Genomic DNA, 24,823 nt, shown 5'->3' on the forward strand with positions numbered 1-24,823 from the left:
CTCAGGTTTTTATTAAAATGCGATATGCATGCGTGCATTTGCTTTGTTCATACTGCATTGAGCAGTACAGTCTGTTAGTTATTAACTGATCACGTTTTCAACTGCAACAGTTTAATTCCAGAGTGTTATTAGCAAGATGTGGAACATGGATCCTTGCACTGGGAGTGTGTGTTTGTGTCCTGTCACGATTTTAGGTCTTCTCATAATTTTAATTCAACATGAAAAAGTCACTGTATTTATGTCTTACTTGTGTTTCTCTTGGTAATCTGTCTGACTATTCATACAGCTAAAATATTGATCGTCATTTTTTTAATGGAAAAAGTACACTTTTTATAACAGAATTTATTACAAAGAGCATAATTGAGAAAATAACCATTATTGGTTTACTCTGAATGTGTTGTCTGAATATGCTTTATTATGTATCTGTACATATTAAAGTATGAATTTTACATGATGGTCTGTAAAGTAAATAAAATATAACATGCATTGGCTTAAGGATGGTGCTTTTGTATAAATACAGGTTGATATAGTATATCAAAGAACTTACATAAAGGCTATATATTTTGAGAAATTAATCACTGGCTATAATGAATATTATCTTCCATAATATTCTGCATCTTCAAGGATTAACAACTATATTCTATGCAATTATTAAACAACTAGTACTTTACGCAGCAGGGTCGATAGCTCATTTTTGCACCCCGTTCAAGTGTCCTGTTAGATACTGCTGTTTTTCAGCAGCCAGCGGGTGAAGGTGAATGGGAGACAGGGCCTCTCGAGAGGGCAGCCTGGGGCAAGGTTACCTGGCCAAGTCTCATTACAGGTGCAGTGATATGGGTGACTCTGCAGCTCATTGGCACTTGGCACGGTCAGTCAAACTCAGCTGAATGGAACGCTGCCCTGCCCTGGTTCCATTTCACCTCTGCTGCATCGGCCTGATGTCTCAGAGCACGGAAGACAGGGGATCTCGGCGCGTCTCTGTCCCCGATGACCTGCCCTTAGCGGGGCCTGACTGCTTTGCTTCGGAGCCCCGCCGCCTCTGGGTCTCGCACCATGGTCGAGAACAAGCCTTACCGCTACGGGCTCATCGTCCTGGGGCTGTTCGTGGTGGCCGTCGGCCTCTTCATCATGAGCGTGGAGGAGCCCCAGGTGTATGCTACCTTCTGCGCGATGGGCGTGCTCATGGTGGGCATTGGCACTGTTTGGAGCATGTGCCAGTGTTATCCTAAGGTAGGAACACTGTTGAAAACAGTGTGCTTATACGTTCATCAGTATTATGAGTATATTACTTATTAGGGTTGAGATATACTTATTTGTATCTGCTTTGTATTTTTCCTTCTCTGTGCGTATGATCAAATTATATCATACACACTGCAACAATTCTGTTATTTCAGCGATTTTTAAATAATTCTGTATTACGTTTTGTATTCTGCTATTGTCTTTACTGTCAGTGCCACTTCTCTACTTCAACTGTAAGAACAGCGGGAGATACCTTGTTTTCGTGTAGTCAGGCCCAAAAGAACGGTCACTGCGCGTGCATTTCTTTCAGGTGACATTTGTCACGTACAGCCAGGAAGAGATCTGGAGTCCTGGGAAAGCTGCCAGTTTCACTGTGACTCAGGACTCCCATAAGAGGTAACTGCGGACATGCGGAGAGGACCGTGGTCTCGTGATGAGGAAGCTGGTGTTGGGACAGACTTGCGCTGCGATAGAACCATGTGATAGAAGCCCATACCGCTGTAATGAGTGGCTTGTTCCATCAGTCACTGGCTTGGCTCTACCGACAACAGTCTAATTCAATCTCTTCCTCTGATGATTTTTTTTATATGACACAATGGAGCACAGCACAGGGCTCTAATAGCCTATCAGTGGCCAGATCCCTTTTCCATAGAAATCACTCACGCTGGAGCGTAATGACAACTGCCTGTATCGGAGATATCCTTCAAACTGGAGCTAATGACTTACTGTGGTCTCACAATGAGATCAGTCTTTGATGTGATTACTGTGACTGTCGTATTGATGATCACATCCAGCAAAAGGCAAAAAGAGCTTTTGTCGCTATGACTACTAAAAACCACATACAATTATATATAAAACAAGGTAGAATCGAGTGCCGCCTTCTAATACATTTCCCTACATGCAGGACTGTCATTATCTATTTGATTCAACAGTTGAATGAATTCATTCTTGACACTGTGACTTAGCAACTAGAATGGTACATGCTAGAATGGAGAACAGAAATGAAACTACTGTCAGGATCTGAAAAACTCAGTTTGAGTTCCCCAGCGCAGGACTGACAGTGATATTGTCTCTCTTCTCTGCCCCTGTAGTGCAGCAGAGTCAGTCAGAGTGCCCCTGGCTGTCATTCAGGATGACCTGGAGAGCGAGGGAGACGGGTCAGCTCAGTCTGAGCCACAGGCGGGGACTGTGCTCCAGGTGCCGACGGAGCATTCAGGCCACAGCGCAGTGCTCGGACACGCAACTCAGAGCTGCCCCCTGCTGGTCCTGCTCCACACCGGCACTCAGCTGCCAGGGCGCCAAGCAGCAGAGCTAGAGTCTGAACCAGAGATGTATTATGGGAAAGTGGAGGACCCATGTCACCTCGGATCAGACTTGGACAGTGAGTGAAACTCACGGTCTGGACTGAAAGAGTAGGAGAAGCCAGAAGGTACCACTTGAATGTATAATTTTTTCAAGTATATTCAATGGAAAATGGTCAAATTTGGTTTGGTCCACCCAGCTCTTGTGATATTTTATTTTAGTTGGTGTCCACCTATCTATAACTTAATACTTTTGAAAAAAAAGGGTGGTCCAGGACAATTGTTTTGAGGAAGAAACCACATAGGTTTCCACTCATAAATAAAGTTTAAATGCAATTGTATTTCCTTTGTGTGATTTTAATTCAATGTGAGAGAGACCTGAACCATCTGCACAGTCTTAGGTTTCTCTTCACAATCACACTCTGTTCACCACTGCTTTGAAACTGAAGATTTACTAAAAGCAAAACTGCTATAAACTACACAATCTGCCATTAAAAACCTGCACCATTAAAACAGAGGTAAGTCAAACAGCTGCCAAAGAGAAGGAGGGGTTAATGAAACTCTTGAGGATAAAGGCCCTAGTCCTGATTACCTCAGATTCCAGCACACTGCTGGCCCGTCCCTCAGATGAGATCACACCCTGGCAACAAGCAGGCTCAGTTAGGCCAGCCACTGGGAGAGCATTTGAATCACATCCTGGATTTTTTTTTCACAAGGAAACTGCTGCAAAAGCTCTTACAAGAGCATGGTAGAAAAAGAAGCTTTTTGAGGGGGGACTGACAGCGAGTGAAGACTGCATCTGGCTTATGGGTCTCTCGTAAACTACAGTTGAAGAAGCGAAGGGCAGAATTCCCAACAGTCCTCAGAGCCTTGGCAGCATTCCTGTTTGTTTTCTGCATAAGTAGATGAACACTTGACTCAGCGGAGAGCTCTGAATGGGAGTCTGCCCTCCCCCTGCCCCCCAACCACCCCGCCCACCCCCCAAACCCCTTAGTTGGATATCCCCCTATCTGCCAATTACAGCGGCAATTGAGAAGTGCCTATGGAGTGATGTTATGTTATAAACTATTCAGTGCCTACCAGTAGGGAAGCCCTTTATTTGGAAATAAGAGAATCCTGAGGCCTCCAAACTCAAAGATTACATGTTCACGTGATGCCACGAAGTGGTATCAGTCAGTGCTGCACACTGGCATGTCCTTATTTGCAATTCTGCTCTGAGCTTCTTCTGCTCATACTACATACATTTGCCCTTTACCGTGTGTACATACTACTATAACAGGGAGCTCACTTAATGAGTTCAGAGAAGGGCCACTAAGTGTATCTGCCACTGCACAGATGTGGCTAAAGGAGATTGATGCACTGTAAAAAAAAAAGAAAAAAAAGTTTACTCCCAAAAATGGTACTGAAGTTCCAAAATTATTACTTCTGTACTTGCACTGCTATACATAGCTGTTCGCTCTATCTCACACTTACGAGAAATTAATAAATTGTTTAGTAATGCTGTGGGATATGTTGTATTTTCATTTTAAAGGGATTGTTCACTTTTTGGGTTTTTATTATTGCAGTTTTAATATATGTTTTTGATTTACTCAAACAGTTTTTGTTTGCAAGCACCCAAGGACAGATATTGGAGACACTCACAGAAGTTTCTGATGACCTCCCAGCTAAAACATGAATTCACTTCAAAGCAGCTTGTAGAATGATGCTATGCCCCCAGAGGTTGCATGTATGTATATTACTTGATTTTTATTTTATTTTACTATATTTAATATTAAGATATGTTGGAACTAATGCCTGCGGTGCTATAGCTGAAGTACTGGCATGATTTTAAAAAAACTGATATGGTTAAAATTGTGAGTAAATACTGTATAAAATGAATCTGTTCATATGTACAACCAATAAACATCATTGCTGTAGAAGCTACTTTGGAGTTGCTTGAAGTATATGTTTCTTTAGACCACAGACACCCAGATGCCCTTGACCTGCTTCATTGCACACAATAACTGTCAGGCTCAATCAATATAATATACTAAAACTGAAATAGTACAAGCTAAACCCACGTAAAGTGAACTATCCCTTTAAGGGGATACACCTTGGAGAAAGTGAAAGTGGCCAGACATAGTGATCAATGTTAGCGATCAGACTTATCTGCTCTACAGCACTTTTCCTTCAAAGGCCCTCATTTAGTTGCTTTGTTCCTTTTTTTCTGCTGCATTCCCTGTCACCACTCCCCTAATGGGCATATCTCTGCACAAAAACAGATCTGTTTTCAGCCGAGCCCCCTGCACGTCCATCACCATTATAAATAAAGCCACAGAACCTTCCTGCCTGCTTACCCATTACCCCTAGAGAGCATGCTCAGTTCATCTCAGGACCAGGAAACATCCTCATATTCCCAGCACTGGTCCAGCGAGGAGAGTGATGCTCATCGATCCCCCCCACCCCCCACCGGATCTCAGCATGCAAGGGGAACCAGCTGACTTCATTTCTGCTAAAGGCATGCCTTGACCAGGCTTTTATGTCCTGTACTTAATCTCTTCCACCGTTTTCCTAATCCTGTGCAATACCCCTAGCTCTGCTTCCGCTAAGTCAAGCAGTTCAGTCCTCCGCCCATTACTCTCTTTCCTCTACGCCAGACTGCTGGAGCCGCTCGTATCATCATGATTTACATAGCAGTCAAAGCTTTCTTTCTATCATCCCCCCCCTGGTACTCTGGACTCATCCAAGAACATTGCAGCGCTTTGCGGGCATCTCCTGGATGATCACCAATAAACTATACGGAGCCTCTCCAAAACAGCCCCGTTGCGGTTCTCCCCCTTAGCTCTTCTCTCATTGGACTACTCTTGCCCTCAAATTGCAGCTCAAATGTAAAATGCCGCAGTCCTAATCACACCACCCAGGCTATTATGGTCTTCCATCACTACCTACAAGCTGGCTTGTGCCCTGTGCTCCTCCATGGTGGGTCACCCCACTTTCCCTTCTGACCAAGGCTTAAAAATGAGGGACGACTCATTCATAGCCTAACTGGGTCTAATTTACATAGTGGGCTGCAGTGCTTTTAGCTGTAATGATGAATGTGCACATTACGGTTATGATAAAAACATGAATGCCAATATGTATGCTTTTGCGTTTTATCGTGTCCGGACAAGATAACTGTGCTGGCTTCACAGGCAGCTGTGTGCTGGACTGCCTTGCATGTGGTCATTTGACACTTGTATGCTGAACTGTATTTTATAATGCTCTGCGAGTTTTCCTGGTGAAGGATGTTTAATAAAATACTGGATACCGCGATAGGTTTTACTCCTGACAACTGCCTGAGTTCTGTGTGCTTTATTTATTGTTTTCCAAAGCCACAACTGGCATTTTCACCTTCAATACAGCAGAGAGCAGTATTGAGTTACCACTGGAAAAATCTATCTTTGCCGGTTTTTTTCCCAACAAAGCCCACAGTCCACACGTTTTACGACCTGAGAACCAGGGACCAACCTTCTCAGCATGCAACAGACTAAGTCACAACATTTCCACACTATACAGGATCTTACCTTTCTAAAGTCAGTGCTTCTCTTCCTGCCAGCATTTCAAGGGACTTATGAGAATTAATCTGTTCATGAGACTGGCAACTTGGTGAGACCCAGCAACCTGTGCTGAGGTTGTATATATCCTACTGTACTGCTGTACACCTGGTTATTTTAACACAGGTGCATTTTGGGATATAACAGAGACTTAATGTGCAGGCGGCTGAATTAGCCTAATGCACACTGGCATCAACCAGATCAACTAGAAGGTGAACTCAACCAGAAGAGTGATGTCATTGACAGTCCTACTCACTGAAACCTTCCCTCAGGACCAAGGCAATGGTCAGTACCACTGGGCTGGCCAATGCCACCATAGACTGAAGCTGCATGAGCAGAAATGTATCTCAGACCACACACAGGAATCTACAGTTTTACCAGCACAGGACACCCAGCAGCCCATCCTATATAAACATTTGGCTATTTCTTAGAAGCACTAACTGTTGTTCTCATTACAATGGGCTAATAACATAAAACTTTTCTCTGTTGTATTGTTATCTGGTTACATTAAGTGAACCCACTGGCTATGTTTGTATATAATTTCAGTAGATAAATGCTAGTTATTTTCTTAAAATCGATTAATGCTAAAATGTCTCCTAAAATGCTAAATCAAATTCACAATAGGTGTCTTCTTGGGAATGGGCTAATTTTGTAAAGGAGAAATAAAATGAAAACTAGGATATTAAGTAACAGCTCATGCTTCCCACGATAGCTCGTGTATCAGTATCCAATTGCCCTTGTTGTAGTAACGTCGTTTGTTACCATATTTCTGCAAACCACGTGAAATCCGACTCCTTCACTATGAGTGCACATGTGTTCATTAACAATGCAGAATCGTTCGATACAAACGGAGTGGCGTGACCCCCCAAAACGTCACAGTCCCCGCCTTGAGGGTAGCGCCAACTCAAGAAGATATAGTATCTGAACACTATTATAATAGCCAAAAGCTTTTAGGCTATTTATTAAGGCATTGCAAAAGTAATTGCGAATCACGTTCAAAAAGACAGTAGATTGTTTTGTTTTGGATCATATTATAATTCTGTGTTAACTGCAGTCATACAGTAGAAGGTACCCCATCATCATCAGCCCATTGTACAATGGCGCAATTAGTCAAATTTTTCAACTTTGCTTTTATTTTGTGCCTTGTTTTGCCCTTTACCGCGTGGGCTGAAGACTACGCTGAGGACGATGGTCTGATTCTGTCTGTGACTCTTCAAGATGATACCCAACCAGAACCTGGAACTGAACCAACTGCAGATTTTCTCAGGTGTAATAAGGTAAATGCTAGCGAATTGTCCTCCTATTGTCCGTTTACTCCCGCATTTGATGAATCACGACCATCGCTGCTGCGAGTCAAACACTCTTGCACCACTACCTTTCCGTGTCAATATTACTATTATTAGTAAAATGGCCACAATAGGAAATCTGTACTGGGGGTCGTTAGCCGGTTATAAAGTTTTTCAGCAGCAGACTCATTTAATTTTGTAATCAACTCTGCACTTGTGTCCTCACAATCTATGTTTATTTTCCTAATCGGAGTATTATTTTCTGAATAACAATTTAGGAAATGTTATTGTTTTTATTGCATAAAAGGATGATGTCTGAAATAGAATTAGCTGTTAAAAGCATCGCAAAAGCACCCTGGGCAGACGATTATAAATCGTAGCTAAGTATGCTAAGGATTTCAACCTTGGCATTTTTCAGGTTAATTATATCAGTATCATTATCATATAACTACAACAGTTCATAAGACTTCAATGCAAGCCTTGTAGGCCCTGCCGCTATGTATAAAACGTGTTGCTAATGTAAAACGAACACAAACTTTAAAACAAATTACACGCCACACCCCCACCAGTAACCAACTGTGGTTTTACGCACAGGACGCATGGCGAATGCCTGGGCAGTATATTGTTGTAATGCGCGAAGGCACTCACGAGTCTCAAATGGAGCGCACGAAGCGGAGGCTCTTGGCACGCGCGGCCAAACACGGACACCTTATAGAAGTCCTTCAGACCTTCTCGGGAGCTTTCCGTGGATTTCTTGTCAAGATGAGCAGCGATGTGCTTCGCCTGGTAATAAGCTCTAATACTCACGGCTTTTGGAGAACAGGGCTAGGTTGACACCTGCATAATTACAATGGATAGCACACTCAAACACACACGCACACACACACACACTATAAAGGCCCTACCCTTTTTCATGAGACTGAATATGTGTTAGATATGAAATACCCTGTAACAAAAAATGCACGGTGGACTGCATTTTCTTAAAAATAAATACATTTTTAAGAAGCCTAGTAGCCAGTTAGTTTAAGTGCTTTTTAGATGGCATGGCGCATCTTTTGGTGTTCTGTAGCGGTTTCAGACTTGGTTTGGGACAGGTTCTTTAAGCTGATGTTTATAGATGTTTGTTGATGTTTCCATTTCAGGCAGTCAGGCTGCCGCACGTGGACTACATCGAGGAAGACTCTTCCATCTTTGCGCAGGGCATTCCGTGGAATCTTGACCGGATTGTACAGACAGAACACGCTGCTGGAAAGTACAGCCCACCAAGTAAATTCAGCAAGTTGGCTTCTCTGTGGCCCTCCAACATCACACCGTCCCCAAGGCTATGTGTTCTTCATCCGATGCTAAATGCTGCATAATTTGTCAATAGTTCATAAAATTATAGACTTGGAAGGTGTCTTTTATCGTATATTTTGGGTCTCCTGCAATGTTGAATGTTACGTGTGCGGTATGCAGTGCCTGTGCTCATGTCTTTCTGTTTGCTCTCAGATAACGGTGGGCAGGTGGAGGTGTACCTCCTGGACACCAGTATTCTAAGTAGTCACAGAGAGCTCGAGGGGCGGGTCCAGGTCACTGACTTTAACAACGTTCCAGAGGAGGACGGCGTCCGGATCAATCGACAGGTAGATCACACTAAGAAAGGACTTACAGACAGCTTGCAGTACAGGAAAAAAACAATAATTAAAATGGATATTATTATTATTATTCATTATTATTATTGTTATTATTATTATCGAGAATATTACATACTATAGCATTCATTGGATAATTTTAATTGCTTAACTATCAAGCTCCTTCATGATTAATTCACCTGGTAGAAGTGCCAACACTGTGTTTTCTTGTAATGCACATAACTTAACTTTAAAGATATATTTTGCATTTGAATAATCTGCATTCTGCACTGCACACATTCAGTATGGATGCAAGCCATGCTCAATATAAGCATTGATCGTAAATGGTGCAGTGTCAGATTATCACCATTGGGTGGCAGACGAGTTTGCAAAAGCCGCTTGTTTCTTAGCAGTCCTCTTTTCCATTTGCGAAAATGCCTTAAATAAAAAATTGCCATGGTTTTCACTAATATACTGGGATACTAAACGTGGCCTTTTAATCCACAGGTTATGAAGCTTGTGGAATTTGTTGTTTCAAGATAAAATAAAAAGCACTAGCAGAGATTTTATACCAGATTAAAGGCAAATAATCTGTTTGTATCCATTTGTTTGCCAGTGTTTTAGTTGAAGACTGGGCTCTGGTGCTCAGTTCAGATTCTATGTAACATTGTATCTACAGTATCCCAAAACATGTGTTTGCCGTTTACAACTTTCAAACCATTCAAACTCTTTTTCTTTTTTTTTTTTTTTAAAGACAACAGTGGTTAAGGAGATAGACAACAATGTTTATGCACAGGCAGGATGACAAGCCACAATGACAAAGCTTATGGACAAAGCCACCCAATTCAACACACCCCTCTCTTTCTCTCCCACACTCCCACTCCCTCCCTCAGGCCAGCACGTGCGAGAGTCACGGCACCCACACAGCCGGAATCGTTAATGGCAGGGATTCGGGCGTGGCCAGGGGGGCCATTGTGAACAGCGTCCGTGTGCTGAACTGCCAGGGGAAGGGCACTGTGTCCGGGGCTCTTTCAGGTAGGCAGAGGGAGAGTGGCCTGTCAGGGGCTCCTGTGTACCACTCAGCCAATGCTCTGAAGGAGCGGAGGCGATTTCTGCCATTTCATTGGTTACTGATTTGGGTGACGTTTACACCGAGGGCCGCTTACGCTGCCTTGCAGCCCTGGAGTACATCCGCACAACCCTGCTGGCCCAACCGTACAGGCCCCTGGTTGTGCTGCTGCCCTTCGTGAGCGGGTTCAGTCGAACCCTGAACACCGCCTGCCGAGAGACGGTGCGCAACGGCGGGGTGGTAGTCGCCGCGGCAGGAAACGACCACGAAGACGCCTGCCTCTACTCGCCCGCGTCTGAACCACAGGTAACTTCTGCAGCAGAGAACTGAACATGCTAAATGCTATCCAACCTCTTCCAATCACAGGGAGTCCAGTCTTCGCAGGGAACATCTAGCACCGTGATAAACAAACCCTGTTCCTGGAGATCTACCCTCCTGTAGGTTTTAATTTCAACCGTAACTTCGCACACCTGACTCTACTAACTAGCAGCTCAACAAGACATCTAGCTGTAGAATGAGGTGTGCTTTGTTAGGACTGGAATGAAAACCTACAAGACAGTAAATCTCGGGAAACAGAGTTGGTTACCACTGATCTAGCAGATGCAGTTTTTTGAAAGCTGATATCCTCTATCACAGGTGATCACTGTGGGTGCCACAAACTTCGAAGACCAGCCGGTGAGCAGGACTAACTACGGCCGCTGTGTTGACCTCTTCGCTCCCGGAGATGACATCATCAGCGCCTCCAGTGACTGTCCCACGTGTTTCACTGCCAACAGTGGAACGTCACAGGCAGCTGCCCATGTGGCCGGTGAGGAGGCAACAGAGGCACTGCTGTCCAGATGCAACTCGAGCAGACCACACTCACATAATAATGTGACATCATATCTGTGACTCATCAACAAAATCAAATTAACCAGTCTTGTAGACTTGTCTCCTGTTTGAGGTTTTGGAACAGTGCAAGATGAAAAGTACACGTCCCTGACAGTTGAAGTATGTTTTTGGTATTTTCTCCCTTAGGGATAGCTGCTGTGCTCCTCAACTCTAACCCCAACCTCACATCCACCGAGGTCCTGCAGCGGCTACTGCTGCACTCTGTCAAGCACGCCATGGACCTCAGTGCCTTCCCCGAGGAGCATCGTCTGACCACTCCCAACATGGTGGCCGCGCTGCCCACCTCCACGTCCGAAGGTCAGATGTGACAGCGGTATATAACCAAGGCGTGGTTGATTCCCTGAAGAGGGATGCCTGAATGGAAGGTGGGGGGGAAAAAAAACACCGACGGTTAGGAATGAAGTCTGTGTTCATTTGTTGTCCCAGGAGAGGAGTTACTGTGCAGGTCGGTCTGGTCGGAGAAGTCTGGCACCTCATCTTCGGACACTACGGGGGCCCGCTGCGGACCTGGAGAAGAGATGTTCAGCTGCTCCAGCTTCTCCCCCAACGGTGTCCGTGCGGGAGAAACCATTTCTGTGAGTGGAGGACACCCTTGGACCCACAATGCACTGCTGTTTGCGCTCACACACCGCTCTTCCACATTGTGATTTATACGTGAGAACGTCACCTGTGTGCCTTGCCTGGTTTCTCTTTGGCAGAAGCGAGAGGGCCAGCAGGAGTGCATCGCCCATAACGGACCTGGCGGGCAAGGGGCACACGCCATCGCCCGCTGCTGCATTTGGGCCAGGGCAGAGTGCCAGGCCAGTGCCTCCGAGCAGCAGGGCACAGCGGTGGCATGCCCCAGCCCAGACCACCACCTCACAGGTACGACCCCCACTTAAGGCTTCTTATGGTCAACAAGCATGGATTCATTACACCGATTGTATTCTGAGAGTCAAACACAAGTTCAGAACTGTGGGTACCCAATGGGAACAGTGAATGCGTTGTCAGAAGGGTCACCACACACGTGCCTTTGATTCCCTCTGACTCCGCCCCCTTCAGGCTGCAGCTCCCACTCGGTTTCCGGGGGAATGGCCGACTCCACGCGGCCCCTCCACGGCGACAGGAACGCGGCGTGCTCCAGCGGGGAGGGCGCCAAATCGCACGCCTCCTGCTGCCGGGCTCCCAGCCTGCAGTGCCAGCTGAAGGAGCACGCGCCGCCCGGCTTCAACGAGCTGGTACGGAGCGCCTCCGGGGCTCGCCCGTCGGGCACGCCCACCGGGCACGCGCACGCTCACCGCTGCATCGGGCTGTCACGCAGCCAAGAACCAGCTCACGGCTGAGCCAGGCTTGAAAAACACATCAGCATTTCATAAAAAGCACACGCAGGGGCTAAATCTCTACACATTACCTCTCCTTCAGAGCACGAACACTTAACATTGCAGTAGATTAATTACTTCCTCTGTCCGCGTAAGTTCTGTTTTACGTAGATATGATAGCGTTATATGGACCGTGTTTCCGGTCGTCCTGGCAAGGTTTTTGAGATCGAGGCTGTGCTTTGTCTCACGCGTCCCAGGTGGAGGTGTCCTGCGAGGCGGGCTGGACCCTGACGGGCTGCAGCACCCTGTCCCGCGGCTCCCTCACCCACGGGGCCTACGCCAGGGGGAACACCTGCGTGGTGACGAGCTCCGGGGGCGGCGAGGGGGCCGAGGCCTTCGCCATCTGCTGCCGCCACGCCCAGTCCCAGAAGCGCACCGAGAGCAACCGTAAATAATCTCCAGCGCCAGAACCCCGGCCCGTCGGCCCCCGCTTTTAGAGGGCCCTCTCGCTGCACTCAGCTCTTCCTTTATGATATATATTTTATACATGGATTCCCGTCAGGCCACTTTCGAGCGTTCTCGCTAAACGTTTAAAGTACACTCGGAGACGAGAAGAGATCGCCTGCCTGTCCTGGCAGCTTCCCGTTATCCACTCCGTTTGAGCAACGGACTTTTGAAACAGCGTAAGGTACGAGGCAGTTCACCGGCTCCGCAGTCACAGTGGTTCTGAAAGTACGAGGCGACGCGTTCCAATTGGCAAGTAACTACGTTGTTGCGCAACGGCAGCCATTTTGTGTAATGGCCATACAATCTGACCTTCCCACAGCCTCGGGAGTTTACATGTAGCCACGTTGTCAACAGTTACCATTTACAGTTTAGCTGTCGTCTTAGTAAATTCAGCTACACTTCACCTGATGTCAATCATATTTTCTTCCAATAAAAAGTCCAGAATTACATGTCCAAATTACAGTGGCTGAACGTTTGATTAGAATAATGAACCACAATGTCCCTTATTAAAGCTTCTGAACTCTTGATTGATTCTGAATATGAGGGGTTAAATTGTGAAACCATTTCAAGGATCAAGGTGCCCCTGCATTTCCTCCCAGATGCTTTAATTCCAGTGCAGATGAACCAATAGTGCCTAATACAGGGTTTTCCCACCGAGCCTACTGTATTCATTTATGCATGCAGGTAACACTGTATCAAAATGTATTATGAACCAAAGTATTTTAAATGCACTTGTATATATTTGTACTCATCAAATGGCATTTTTACAATAAAAAGCCTTTTTAAAAATGCATTATCTGCAATGTTTTTTATCATCTTCAGCACTAAAACCACAAATGATCTTCAGATGTGTAACTCCACAACACCATATTTGTAAAAGGTTGTGCATTCCAGTTTATTTTTTTTATCAAATATTCCCATAATCAAACTCTGATGTACAAATTAACACTCCGTTTTAACATGCATTACAGAATTCCGACACTTCATACTTCAGCAAAATGAATGCTCAAAGCAAAATGACACTGAATAAAAACCCGTATGCTCACACCCACCCCTTCACCCCAATTTAAAAACAAAGGACTGATTGGAACTTTCTGAAATAGACTACTGGTGCCAGACTGGGGAAAATACCCGACGATACTTCTCGTTTATTATTATTAAACCCTGGTAGTTTTACTTAAACCACAAATTTTGACTGGATGTTTCTGTAATCATTGTCTCGTTGAAGAGTGAATGCATTGTCCTTGGCAACTTGACAAAGTTCGGAGAGAGAGAGGAGGCTTTTGCTGTCACAGTATTAAGTTTTCACATCATGCTCTGACCTCGTCACAAATGTCCTTCAGAGAACGTGGGGTGGGGGTGGGTGTGGGGGGGGCAAACGACAACACAATCGTGCCTTTTGTGAAGGCACTGAACTGCTCCCTCAACGGTCTTCTTCCCACAATGCATCTCAGAGGGGCTCTCCTGACGGAACAGAGAGGTTAAGTAAAAAAAGCCCTTCCAACTCAGTGGAAGAAACTACGACTTGATTAATTGCATATCAAATGAAATCGCGTGGATTCCCACCTAGTTTCCCCCGTCCCCCCGGGTTTCCTAACCCCATCACCACTCTCCATCGGAGCGAAAAGCCTGTTCCTTCACACAGTGAAACCAGGCTAACTTTTGCCTTCCGAAGTTGAGACGCGCAAAGGCGGAAGGCCGGCCGATGTGTGGATCACCAGTATGCCACAACCACGTAAAACAACAGACGCGCACATGAGCGCACACGCACGCACAAAATGCAAAAAGTATTGTGAAAACCACATTCAGCTGCAGGGAGTAAGAGGAAAAACGTTTCACAATGAGGTGCACTACAAGCAGACCATCTAGAATATTCTGCTTTCTAAAAAAAAATATGAATGGATCGGAAAAGCCCTTGTCCTCTCCACTAAATGATAGAACAGTGAAAAAAGTGGCCAAGAATCACTTACTGAGAAGTGCAAACTGTAAGGATGCCATGGAATCAAATCCATCCACTCAGAAATTCATTCTGAACTTCAAAGTAACATTCCAAGTTCTGTAGTTGCTAGGTAGGTCCACACACTGTAAACATTGAATTGTTAATTAAAGCTGTATACCCAGGCATCTATGCTGTAAAACTGAAGGTGAAGCAGCACTTTCCCCACATCATACCCTGCCAAAACAGCACGAGGAACGGAAGGAACGCAAGAAAAAATATCAAATGCAAGCGGCCTACTGAATTTAGGGAAGGGCCATTCGTCACTGCGGTGCATGAGCTCATCGGCTTGCTCGCAGGTAGACCAGCCTCGGCGGCGGTCCGTCTACGCGCAGCCCCGTTCGGTACCTGCGCGGAGTCCGTAAATCTGCCTCTGCCATGCTGTTTACCCCAGGAAAGCCAGCACACGGTGGTTTACTGGGACTGATCTGCTGTACACCTCTGTTCCTAGCGGCAGGAGCGGTGCACTCAAACAGTCTGAAGGATTTTTTGTAAAAAGGCACTTAAAAGGCTCCTTCCACGGGCCGCAGGTTGGGATAACGTGCTAACGTGCTAACGTGCTCCCCCCTCCCCTACGCACAGACGTGCGATAAGGCAAAAGAGAAAGCAAACGAAGGGCTGAGGCAAATAAAACAGCTGAAATAACCCCTATTAAAGCCAAACGGGCTGTCGCATCGTCTGACCTCCAGTATATCACGGACCAGCTCCAGTTCCATTAGACAACGGCGGCTAGTAGCGCACACTTCTCTGCGGACCGGAGGAACCGTTTGAGTGAAACGTGAAGCAGGCTGTGTTTCTGCGACTTCTGCTTCCCACGGGAGGGTGTAGGTCACTTTCGCCGGGCTGAAGACTGACGCCGCTTAGCAACCTTAACGCACCTGCAAGTGCTCTGTCGCACCCAGTTCCACACCATGATTTGGCAAAACCATGTACCAGGCTTCAAGAATCACACTGCCGACGTTTTAAAGTGGTGTGTGGAATTTTCAGCGGAATATAATTCATGTCTACCACATTAGACTCTAAAATATACATACTGCGTCTAATGTTTGTGATTAAAAAAAAAAAAAAAGAAATCAGTTGGCACCCAAGTATTACCTCTCAGATTAATGTGCTTTCTTCCAGCAAGTGTAGTGTGGAGGCTCTCCATCAGCCAATGGCACGAGAGATTGCAGAGGCCTCTAAAGCCGTTCTCAGAAGGAGCAAACGAATCTGACAGCGTAAGGCATGGTCAATCAAATCACAGGGCAGCAAGGGTACAGAAATCGAAACGTGCAAAAAAAAAAAAAAAAAAAAAAAAAAAAATACGAGAAAGAAACCCCAGACGATTCAAATAATAAAAAAAAACACTAATAAAATCCAGCAGACAAACGTCTCACTGCTCGTCGTTCGGGAGCCTTGTTGAAAGAGCAAATTCGGGTCAGGCGGGCGGAGGGGAGGAGGGGCGGAGGAGTGGAGGAGCAGACTCTCCTCCCTTTTCACCGCTGCTCTCTCCAGCGCATCGCTGTTCTCAAGGCCGTCCATCCGCTCGGCCTACAGCCCGATCCAGCGCTCCGCGGCCACAGCTTCCCAGGGGCACTGATCCGTGCGCCGTTCTCACAGCACTGTCAACGCTCCCCAAGACCAGGCCCTGGCTGCCGTGGACGCGCACAGCTCCGCACAGCACTATGGGGGAAAACAGTAGCCTGATTCTGACCCGAAACAAGCAGCCTCCTCACTGAACCTGCAAAACGCACCTAAAGCAGTTCTCTTCAGAGGCCTCTGCTCAGCTAGTCCCACAGAAAATCTGTTTGGGAAAACTGCCACTGTACAGATAAAACCAAAACAAAAGAGATGCCTGCACCTGTGAGCTTTCAATTAACTCTAGAAAGGGACTCGTCAGATGTTGCTTTCAAAATATATGAAACTGAATTTGACCTTAAAGTGCATTTAAAAATATCCTCAACAAAAAAAAAAGCTTATGACTAATTTGACTTTCCAAAATCTGACAAGTTCTTGCTAGAGGGAACTAAAGCACACAGATACAGAAACTCAGAAAGGCAGAGAGTACTTTAAAATATTATCTTACATTTGAAATTACATCTATGGAACACAATTTTACATTATGAATAGTTTCTATTTAATTACATTGGCAAAAAAGAACAAAATCAACCTTTAAAATGAACCCACTCAACACCTTACTTGTTTTGCAGCACTGTATGGTAATGGAAAAAAAAAGAAAAAGAAAAACGGATTTGACTTCATCTGTTGGCCTGGATGGTATTCACACATGAACCGTTTAAAAAAAAAAAAAAAAATCTACAAAGCCCCTTAGTAAAAGCCAAACCGAATGTGAAGGTGATGGCAGCAGCTTGGGTCCTGCTGATGAAGAGTGGAAGAGTGTACGTTCACTGAAGTCTGTGGCTTTACTAGGGTGGGTGGGGGAGACGCTCCCATTGGTTGCATCGCGTCCACGTCCTCCGTTTTCCTGACCCCGCGGAGGTTACAGTTACCAGTTACAGTCTTCTGATTGGCTGCGCAAAAGCCACAACCCTGTCTCCACCGGAGAGATTATCAAGGTCCTTTTTCTTCAGCAGTGGAAAAACCCCCATCTTGGTGAAGAGAATTAGGAGTCCACGTCTTCCAGGTCGCTCTTGGAATCCCCCAGCATCATGGGAGACTCCGAGCCCTGAGACAGAGAGGGACAGGGTGAGCGTTCTATTCACAGCAGCGCTCAGAGATTCAGAGGCCTGTAACAGTGCAGCCAACTAGGAGAATGACCTCAAGAACAACTACACTGTGCCAGAAACGACTCTGGGCTCATAGGCTGCGTTCGAACCTGTGGCACAGGCTGGCACAGGCTGCTGATCGGGGGCGCAGACGGGTACCTGTCTCAGACTGCGATCCGAGTTCTCATTGGCCGGACTTCCGTCTGACCCGTTGCTGCTCCCGGACTGCTCCTTCTCGTTCAGGAGGGCGGTAGCGTACGCCAGCGTGTCCTGCAGGCCACCGGTACATCGTCAACACTTCTACACTCGCATACTCATTAGCACACGCGGTACATCGTTCCACTTCCATTTAACACACATCCTGTACTAACCAACAGAAGAGGGTTCTGACTCATCTCGCTGAAGGATATATGAGGTAAAAGCCATAGAATCTTATTCAGGCGATCTTAAAGAACATATGCATTAAATGAAAACGATCCATCTGGATAGGATGCGTTCTGCAAAACACCTTTTCCCATGAAATGGAATACTATTGCAGAAACCTGTGCTGTTTAACGTCTTGGCACTTGAAGGTTTTTAACATAAACTGACATCCAATTCTGAAGCAGATGAACTTTCTTTCTTATTTCTCCTAAATATGAAGGGTCTGACACAGTGCACCGAACCCTCGTGCCCGCGACGACCTCCCCACGTCTGACACCGGCTTTCCGATGCCGGATTTAGCCGGAGCTCCTCACCTGCGCCGAAATTGTGCGCTGGAAGGTCTTGGCGGTGGACGTCTCGTTCGAAACGTTGCTCTGGGGCGTCCAGTAGTGTTCTGACATCTGCAAGGTAGAATCAGCCTCAGCACCTTCAGCTCAATCGGCCTCAGAGAGAGCCGGTTCACCCTGGCCCTGAGGCCTGGAGGCCTACAGTGGAGAGCGAGGAGTCTTACCTTCTTCTGCAGCCATTGCACAGCCCAGCTCCAGTGACTGGAGAGGTCCTTGAAGTAGTCCTTGGCCGGAGCGCACCTGTTCAAAAGCACCAATCAGAACACTCCTCTAACAGAACCATCCGGAATGTGTGCCAATGGGTCCCAGTATAAAGCCTGGGACAGGATGAGGAAGCAGGACTCACTTCTGGGCCAGAGTGACCAGGAACTTGACACACTGATAGCAGCGGCTGCTGTCCACATTGTTGCTTTGGTGCATCAGAGCTGCAGGGGAAACCACACTATTACTCACCCGGCTCAGTGGACCATGATATTAACACTGACTGTGCATTTAAAAAGCCCACATGCAACCTGGGGAGGGCCTTTTTCCGGGCTGGAATCAGAAAATATAACGCCAGACAATGGCGGATACCTACCCAGCAGCCCCTTCTCCGATTCAAATGCAAACTTCAGCCGCTGCGCCTGCAGAGGATCTTCTACCATCTGCAGAATGAAATCACCACATATTAGCACAGCGGTAAACAAACAAGAGAAGCTTCAACAGAGTAGCAAGAGTGTAGCCGTCTAGCAAAGCCTGCCCCAGGCCCTTCGGTCACGGTGAACCGCCAGTTATCAAAACAACAGGAAGCCATTTTCAGCTTTGGAACGGTGCTCAGACGAGTCAAATATTTACTAAGAAGCGGTCGTAAGAGCAAACGTGACTAATGGCGCACTCAGCGAGTCGGCAGTCAATACACCAAGCCTGAAAGCCTACAGACGGAACTGAACGAAGCCGATTTAGCGTTCGCTCGGCTCGAGCCTGCAGTGCTCCCAGGCGCTGACTCTGAACCCAAACCTGCAGGGCCTTCTAAGCGCGACCGTGGTGCGTTCACACACGACGCTTAAACCCAAACCTGCAGGGCCTTCTAAGCGCGACCGTGGTGCGTTCACACGACGCTTAAACCCAAACCTGCAGGGCCTTCTAAGCGCGACCGTGGTGCGTTCACACGACGCTTAAACCCAAACCTGCAGGGCCTTCTAAGCGCGACCGTGGTGCGTTCACACACGACGCTTAAACCCAAACCTGCAGGGCCTTCTAAGCGCGACCGCGGTGCGTTCACACACGACGCTTAAACCCAAACCTGCAGGGCCTTCTAAGCGCGACCGCGGTGCGTTCACACACGACGCTTAAACCCAAACCTGCAGGGCCTTCTAAGCGCGACCGTGGTGCGTTCACACACGATGCTTAAACCCAAACCTGCAGGGCCTTCTAAGCGCGACCGCGGTGCGTTCACACACGACGCTTAAACCCAAACCTGCAGGGCCTTCTAAGCGCGACCGTGGTGCATTCACACAAACCCTCGAACCGTGGTCACCGTGCGGTCGGCTCACTCACCAGGATCTCCAGCAGCATCTGGAAGACGTTCTTCAGCTCGTGAGGAGGGGCGGTCTCCAGCTGATTCTAAAGACAAGAAGAATGACAAACTCATAATTACTGCTGAGGACGGAGAACATGACCCTCCACTTCCTCAAGTGAAAAGCAGAAAGGTGTTCTCTAAAAGCAATCACAGAAATGGCTGCACTTGACAGGCCAACTCAGAATGTTGGAGGGAGCAGAATTTAAGCTTGCTCTTGAACGTGTTTACCGCACAGGAATCTCCCTTTACCCCTCCCACAGCACTCTGCTTAGAGAAACAACATGGCTGAACAATCAAACTATGAATGGCTAATGAGGGAATAGCAGGAACACAGAAGGGACATGGCTGTGGTACAGAGGCAGACCCTCCCCTCCCTCCCTCCCTCTCCCCCCCCCTTCCCCCCACCCCGCTGGGGTACCTTGAGGAGCTGCAGCACGCTGAGGGAGAAGTGCTCGTTGCACAGGGAGCAGTAGGTGATCATCTCGATCAGGAAGGAGAGTGGGCCGGACAGCTCCCGCATGGCGAACATCACCTGCCACGGACGCGGGAGAGAAACAGAGCGTGAGCCACCGCAGGCCCCCCCCCCCCCGCGACGCCCCCGCCGTGTTTACAGCACGGCGGATAAACACGAGGACGGAGCTGTCACACAGCGAGAGCCGCTGGGTAAACACTAGCGTCCCCGCGGCGTTAGCGTCCCCGCGGCGTGCAACGTTAGCATGCCCGCGGCGCGCGCCGTTAGCATCGCTGCGGCTGGGCTGCGGTGAAGCATTACCTCCAGCAGGTAGGGCTGGCCCTCCGGTTTGAAGAGCGAGGTCTCGATGTCGGCGTGCAGGGGGAGGAGGGGGGTGGAGGCGGGGAGGCTCCCCGCCGCGCTGTGCTTGTAAGAACCCAGAGCTGAGAAACGATAAACACATTTCAGCAGCTGCACAGCGTCAAGAGAGCTTCTCCACAGGACAATACCGTAACTGACATCACAATCACGACCGCAGCGCTAGCCAAGATTCCAGCTCTCTGCAAAAGCCGTGCGCAGACTGACAAAAAGAAAACGAATCCTGTTTTGCGATGGCATCTTCTGGAAAGCAGAGGAAAGCCTTTAGGGTAATGGGTATATCACTGGAACGCAGCTGAACTTCAGAAATCCAGGGCAACCTCACAGAACAATAAAAATATCTGTCCAGGTTCCTGAATTAACATTCAGATAATTTGAAGGTAACAATGATAAATTAATATGATGTTTGAAACAGTTCCGCTGCACTTTTTGTGGTGGAATGCGTGACCCAAGGGGCTCAGCAGAGTCCATTTCACCTTCACGCTGTGTTCGAACATTGATCATGAGTTTGTGGATGCATTAACTGAAAGGACTGAAAGAGGACCCAATCGTGTTGAGCTTGTACTGAGCTATGCTTCTTCCTCAGGCACATTTGGATGTTAGAGTGTATGAGTAAAACGGAAGGCGGCGGGGCGGTGTAGAGGGGTGCAGTGTACAGACCCACAGTCCTGTGCGCTGACAGGTCCGAGTGGAGCACCACCAGGGCCAGGGTGTTGTGCAGGTGGAGAAACTCGCGGGCCTGGGCCGGGCTCCAGCGCCGGTTCTGTGGGCAGACGGAGGGAGGGAACCGGCTCAGCGCGGGACAGAGGCAGGACCGGCCCGCGGGGTACGGTGGGCCCGGCGGGGCCAAAGCCCTTACCTGGTTGTTCTGCCGGTTGGGTCCCAGGAGGAAGATGAGCATCCGGCGGTAGGCGGAGTGTTTGAGGAGCAGCTGACAGGGTCCATAGCCCTGAGGGACGGGACACAGCGGGGGTGAGCACCACTGCCACCACACTGCAGTAAAGCCTGTCTTACTGTTTTAGTATTGTAATAACAACTTTAAATATTTTATTCCGCCTCAAGTAGAAAAAACTAGCTTGTTTTAAGGTGCTGTTTGCTTGACAAGTGAAGTTTTTTTTTTACCCCATTGGCAAATCTTGAGTGAGTCTAAAATGTTGCCTCATTGACAATAGTTTTGTTTTATTTAGCAAAAAAGTAACAGAAATAAGATTTAAAGTCTGTAAGACTAAAATACGTAATGAAATTGACTTGGTTTTTGACTTGGAAATGTTTGGTTTTTGCAGCTTTCCTCAACAACTATCATCTACCACAATCTCATCCCCACATGCACTCTCTTCCCATACTCCTGAGCTCCTCTCATCTAGCTCCAGGTACATGTGTCCTTACTGCAGGTGGGTTTAATAATGGTACCTTCTCTGATATTAAACTGGAGGCAAGAAACCTAAACATTCTTACACCGTTTCAGAGAGCAAAGCAAATCCCCCACGACCTTGAGAGCGGTTAAGACCATGTGACCCTAGGCTGCTCCGGGTCTCACCCTCTGCACGAAGCTGCTGAAGAGGGAGAAGTACTGCGAGCAGTTCTTGCAGTTCTCCGGGACGTCCTTGTCCAGCAGGGACAGCAGGACGTCCAGCAGCGCGTCCACGCCCTGGTCCTGGAAGTTCAGGGCGCTCTCCAGGGTCTTCTCCAGGACGGTGGCCACCACCACCCGCACCTCCCGCACGCTGCACTCCAGGAGGCAGATCCTGCCAGGCGACGGGGGGGGGGACGAGGACACACCAGGGTCATTCTCCACCCCGACCCCCACGCTCCTCATGACAGTCAGTCACAAGCACACAACCAGCTGCCCGACAGCACAGTTTCTCAGGCCTGAGCGAGACGTTTCTGTGATAAGGAACCTGGGGGGGTTAACCCAGCACCGGACAGATGGCAGCTAATGCATGCTCACAATGGAAATACTTCACTGTGCAGAACTGGGTGTCAGGGGACCCAGGATTGGAAGAAGAAACACGCACTGTCAATAAATACAGGTGATGTGGTCAGACGTTCTTGCATCTCCTAATGTGTAATTACTTATTTAGCAGGAAGGATTTCGCAGCCCGTAGAGATGGTAAGAGCCGATCGAACGTTCCGCTTTTCCTGCAAGTGAAGGCAGGCCGGAGTGTGGTGCGATGGGCCGGCCCAAAGTGGGCTCGGCCTGCCAACCGTTTCACTAATTTCCAGGCCTTGACAGGGGACATGGTGTGATAGCGGAGCTGCCCCAACTTTCGATCCCGACAGCCAATCGAACGGCAGCCTCTTCCCTGGCCACGCCCTTTTCGATCGACGCGCTTCCCCCGCCGCGCCTGCCGGTTCTAAATATTTACATTCCTCAGCGCGAGACCACGTCCAAGTTCTTGCAGCAAATCCAAACACGAAGAGCCGGGGCCACACCTCTAGTCAGGTGCAAGGCATTTCCCCAAACACGGACTTCACTCGGAGTGCGGTTTTGGCGTGTTGGGCCGTGAGCCAGGGAAAAGCAATCATAGCTGCAGAGGCGGGAGGCCAAAGCAGGCCAGGAAGCCGCCCTCGAGCGAATCTCAGCAAATCTCAAAAACCGGCAACACAAAACTGCCTGGTGCCGGAAACTCCCATTGTCTTCTTATTTAAACCACAATGGCTTTAATGGGTTCGCTTAATAATTATTCATTTAAAGTCAACACCATTTACATCGTGTTGACATCCTATAGAGACAATGGGACCTTTCAAAGCAGAACAAATTCAGCCGTCCAATCAAACTGCAGCTTCTTATTTAGCATGAGAGCGGCGTTCTGACTCGCTGAACGTTTTAAAATCGGGCTTCCAGGGGGCCACTCACTTGATGATCTCGCGTCCCTCGGGGCTGACCAGGTACTGCACCATCCACTGGCACGCCTCGCTGCTCTTGGACAGAAGCACCTCCACAGTGGTGATCCACTCGTCCGTGTCTGCCCTGCAAGGGGAGAGAGATTCTGTCCATCAGCACGACCTGATCGCCGCTGGCAACACTGTTGCTACGCTAGCAACAGTAACACTGTTAACCCTGCAAACTTTCCACTGATGTCACTACACTGCCCAGTAGTCATGTCTCTGTGTCATCCAATCATATTCCCCATAATCACTGTATCACCAGAGTCAGTCACTGATGAACACTGCCCATACCTGAGCTTCTTCTTGGTGTGCAGGTAAGTGTGGAAGAGGAACTGGACAGCCAGCTGCAGGCTGACCTTGGCCATGGCCTGGTAAGCTGGGTGCTTGAGTTTGGTCTGCAGGCCCAGAGAAATGAAAAACAATATCAGTGTGTGACCTCCATGCAGTGAGCTGGTGCACCTGGGCACAAGCCCTCCCCCCTCCCCAGGGACAGAAGAAATGGCCATTACGTACGGCATTGACGGAGGCCAGCGAGAGGGTGAAGCTGAAGTAGTCGCTGTTATACACGTCCCTGTTCTTCATGAACTTCAGGTTCTCGTCTCTCACCATCTGTCGAGACACGGGGCCTTGTTATTAAGCTGCTTCTGATGAGGGACTTTTAAAGAACGTTATAAGTGCCCACCACCATCGCTGAGCATCCTCGACAGAGGGGTAAATGAACAGATGAACAGGGGTAGTCACTCAGAAGCTGTTACCTGGTAGATCCTGACCGGCATCTTCTCCACAAACAGCCCCTTCTTCTCGCCCTTCCTCACCAGGCGGGTGAGCAGGGACAGGCGATCGTTGTTGGCCCTCGGGGGCCGCGGGGAGGACTGGGGGGAGATTTCGGGGGACGAGGGGGCGGACCTGAGGAGGGGGGAGGAGCTGTAAGTCTGGGACGCGACCCGAAGGCTTTGCTTTTTCGCTGCGGGACGTAACCGGGGGTGGGGGGGGGGGGGCATGCGGCACTCACAGGGACAGGTCCTCGGCCTCCTGCCTCATCACGCTCACGCGGCTCTTCTTGGGCTGGACGGGCGAGTTCTGGTCCGATATTCGCTGGTAGAAGAGCATGTAGGCGTTCCAGTACCGCCTGCGCACATCCGGGTAGGGATTGGCTGATGGACACAGCAGCAGAGATGTTTAGCCAATGAGAGCCTATAACAAGGCGGCCCAGCAGATCTACCGTGCTGTAGGTTTTCACTCCAACCCTAATTCGGCACACCTGATTCCATCAACTGGCATGTTGACAAAATCTCTCACTGCT

General features: G+C 48.1%; 3 protein-coding genes across 8 annotated transcripts in view; 2 read left to right on the plus strand and 1 right to left on the minus strand.

Moving 5' to 3' along the window:
- Positions 1–595: 595 nt before the first annotated feature.
- Positions 596–2,881, plus strand: bsnd (barttin CLCNK type accessory subunit beta). The gene is made up of 3 exons (XM_035412455.1): positions 596–1,230; positions 1,550–1,635; positions 2,331–2,881. Exons 1-3 carry the CDS (start codon positions 1,054–1,056, stop codon positions 2,626–2,628), a joined length of 561 nt encoding a protein of 186 aa, XP_035268346.1. The 5' UTR covers positions 596–1,053; the 3' UTR covers positions 2,629–2,881.
- A 4,130-nt stretch (positions 2,882–7,011) lies between these two features.
- On the plus strand, positions 7,012–13,551 carry pcsk9 (proprotein convertase subtilisin/kexin type 9). Its single transcript, XM_035412910.1, has 12 exons — positions 7,012–7,389; positions 7,993–8,184; positions 8,541–8,664; positions 8,887–9,020; positions 9,902–10,043; positions 10,187–10,383; positions 10,714–10,885; positions 11,095–11,265; positions 11,395–11,543; positions 11,667–11,832; positions 12,010–12,185; positions 12,524–13,551. The coding sequence occupies exons 1-12, from the start codon at positions 7,210–7,212 to the stop codon at positions 12,719–12,721; spliced, it is 2,001 nt and encodes a 666-aa protein (XP_035268801.1). The 5' UTR covers positions 7,012–7,209; the 3' UTR covers positions 12,722–13,551.
- A 92-nt stretch (positions 13,552–13,643) lies between these two features.
- The window catches only part of usp24 (ubiquitin specific peptidase 24), a 51,628-nt gene continuing 40,448 nt past the window's right edge, over positions 13,644–24,823 (minus strand). For all 6 annotated transcript variants that reach the window (XM_035412905.1, XM_035412904.1, XM_035412907.1 and 3 more), the window contains 17 exons: positions 24,533–24,674; positions 24,276–24,426; positions 24,034–24,129; positions 23,812–23,915; positions 23,489–23,602; positions 22,169–22,376; positions 21,491–21,580; positions 21,292–21,394; positions 20,575–20,696; positions 20,221–20,334; positions 19,781–19,846; positions 18,822–18,888; positions 18,591–18,669; positions 18,409–18,484; positions 18,212–18,298; positions 17,634–17,744; positions 13,644–17,434 (listed from right to left, as the gene is read on the minus strand). In XM_035412905.1, the coding sequence (XP_035268796.1) occupies positions 17,372–17,434; positions 17,634–17,744; positions 18,212–18,298; positions 18,409–18,484; positions 18,591–18,669; positions 18,822–18,888; positions 19,781–19,846; positions 20,221–20,334; positions 20,575–20,696; positions 21,292–21,394; positions 21,491–21,580; positions 22,169–22,376; positions 23,489–23,602; positions 23,812–23,915; positions 24,034–24,129; positions 24,276–24,426; positions 24,533–24,674 (1,793 nt within the window). In that variant the 3' untranslated portion in view covers positions 13,644–17,371. The remainder of the gene's footprint in view (positions 17,435–17,633; positions 17,745–18,211; positions 18,299–18,408; positions 18,485–18,590; positions 18,670–18,821; positions 18,889–19,780; positions 19,847–20,220; positions 20,335–20,574; positions 20,697–21,291; positions 21,395–21,490; positions 21,581–22,168; positions 22,377–23,488; positions 23,603–23,811; positions 23,916–24,033; positions 24,130–24,275; positions 24,427–24,532; positions 24,675–24,823) is intronic.

The sequence above is a fragment of the Anguilla anguilla genome, chromosome 4, assembly GCF_013347855.1.
Source record: "Anguilla anguilla isolate fAngAng1 chromosome 4, fAngAng1.pri, whole genome shotgun sequence".
Classification (NCBI taxonomy): domain Eukaryota; kingdom Metazoa; phylum Chordata; class Actinopteri; order Anguilliformes; family Anguillidae; genus Anguilla; species Anguilla anguilla.

Coding starts and splice junctions, on each gene's coding strand:
- bsnd (XM_035412455.1), top strand. CDS start 1,054: ATGGTCGAGAACAAGCCTTACCGCTACGGGCTCATCGTCCTGGGGCTG. Junction 1,231..1,549: donor TGTGCCAGTGTTATCCTAAG/GTAGGAACACTG, acceptor CATTTCTTTCAG/GTGACATTTGTCACGTACAG. Junction 1,636..2,330: donor ACTCAGGACTCCCATAAGAG/GTAACTGCGGAC, acceptor CTGCCCCTGTAG/TGCAGCAGAGTCAGTCAGAG.
- pcsk9 (XM_035412910.1), top strand. CDS start 7,210: ATGGCGCAATTAGTCAAATTTTTCAACTTTGCTTTTATTTTGTGCCTT. Junction 10,044..10,186: donor TGTGTCCGGGGCTCTTTCAG/GTAGGCAGAGGG, acceptor GCTGCCTTGCAG/CCCTGGAGTACATCCGCACA. Junction 12,186..12,523: donor CGCCCGGCTTCAACGAGCTG/GTACGGAGCGCC, acceptor CACGCGTCCCAG/GTGGAGGTGTCCTGCGAGGC.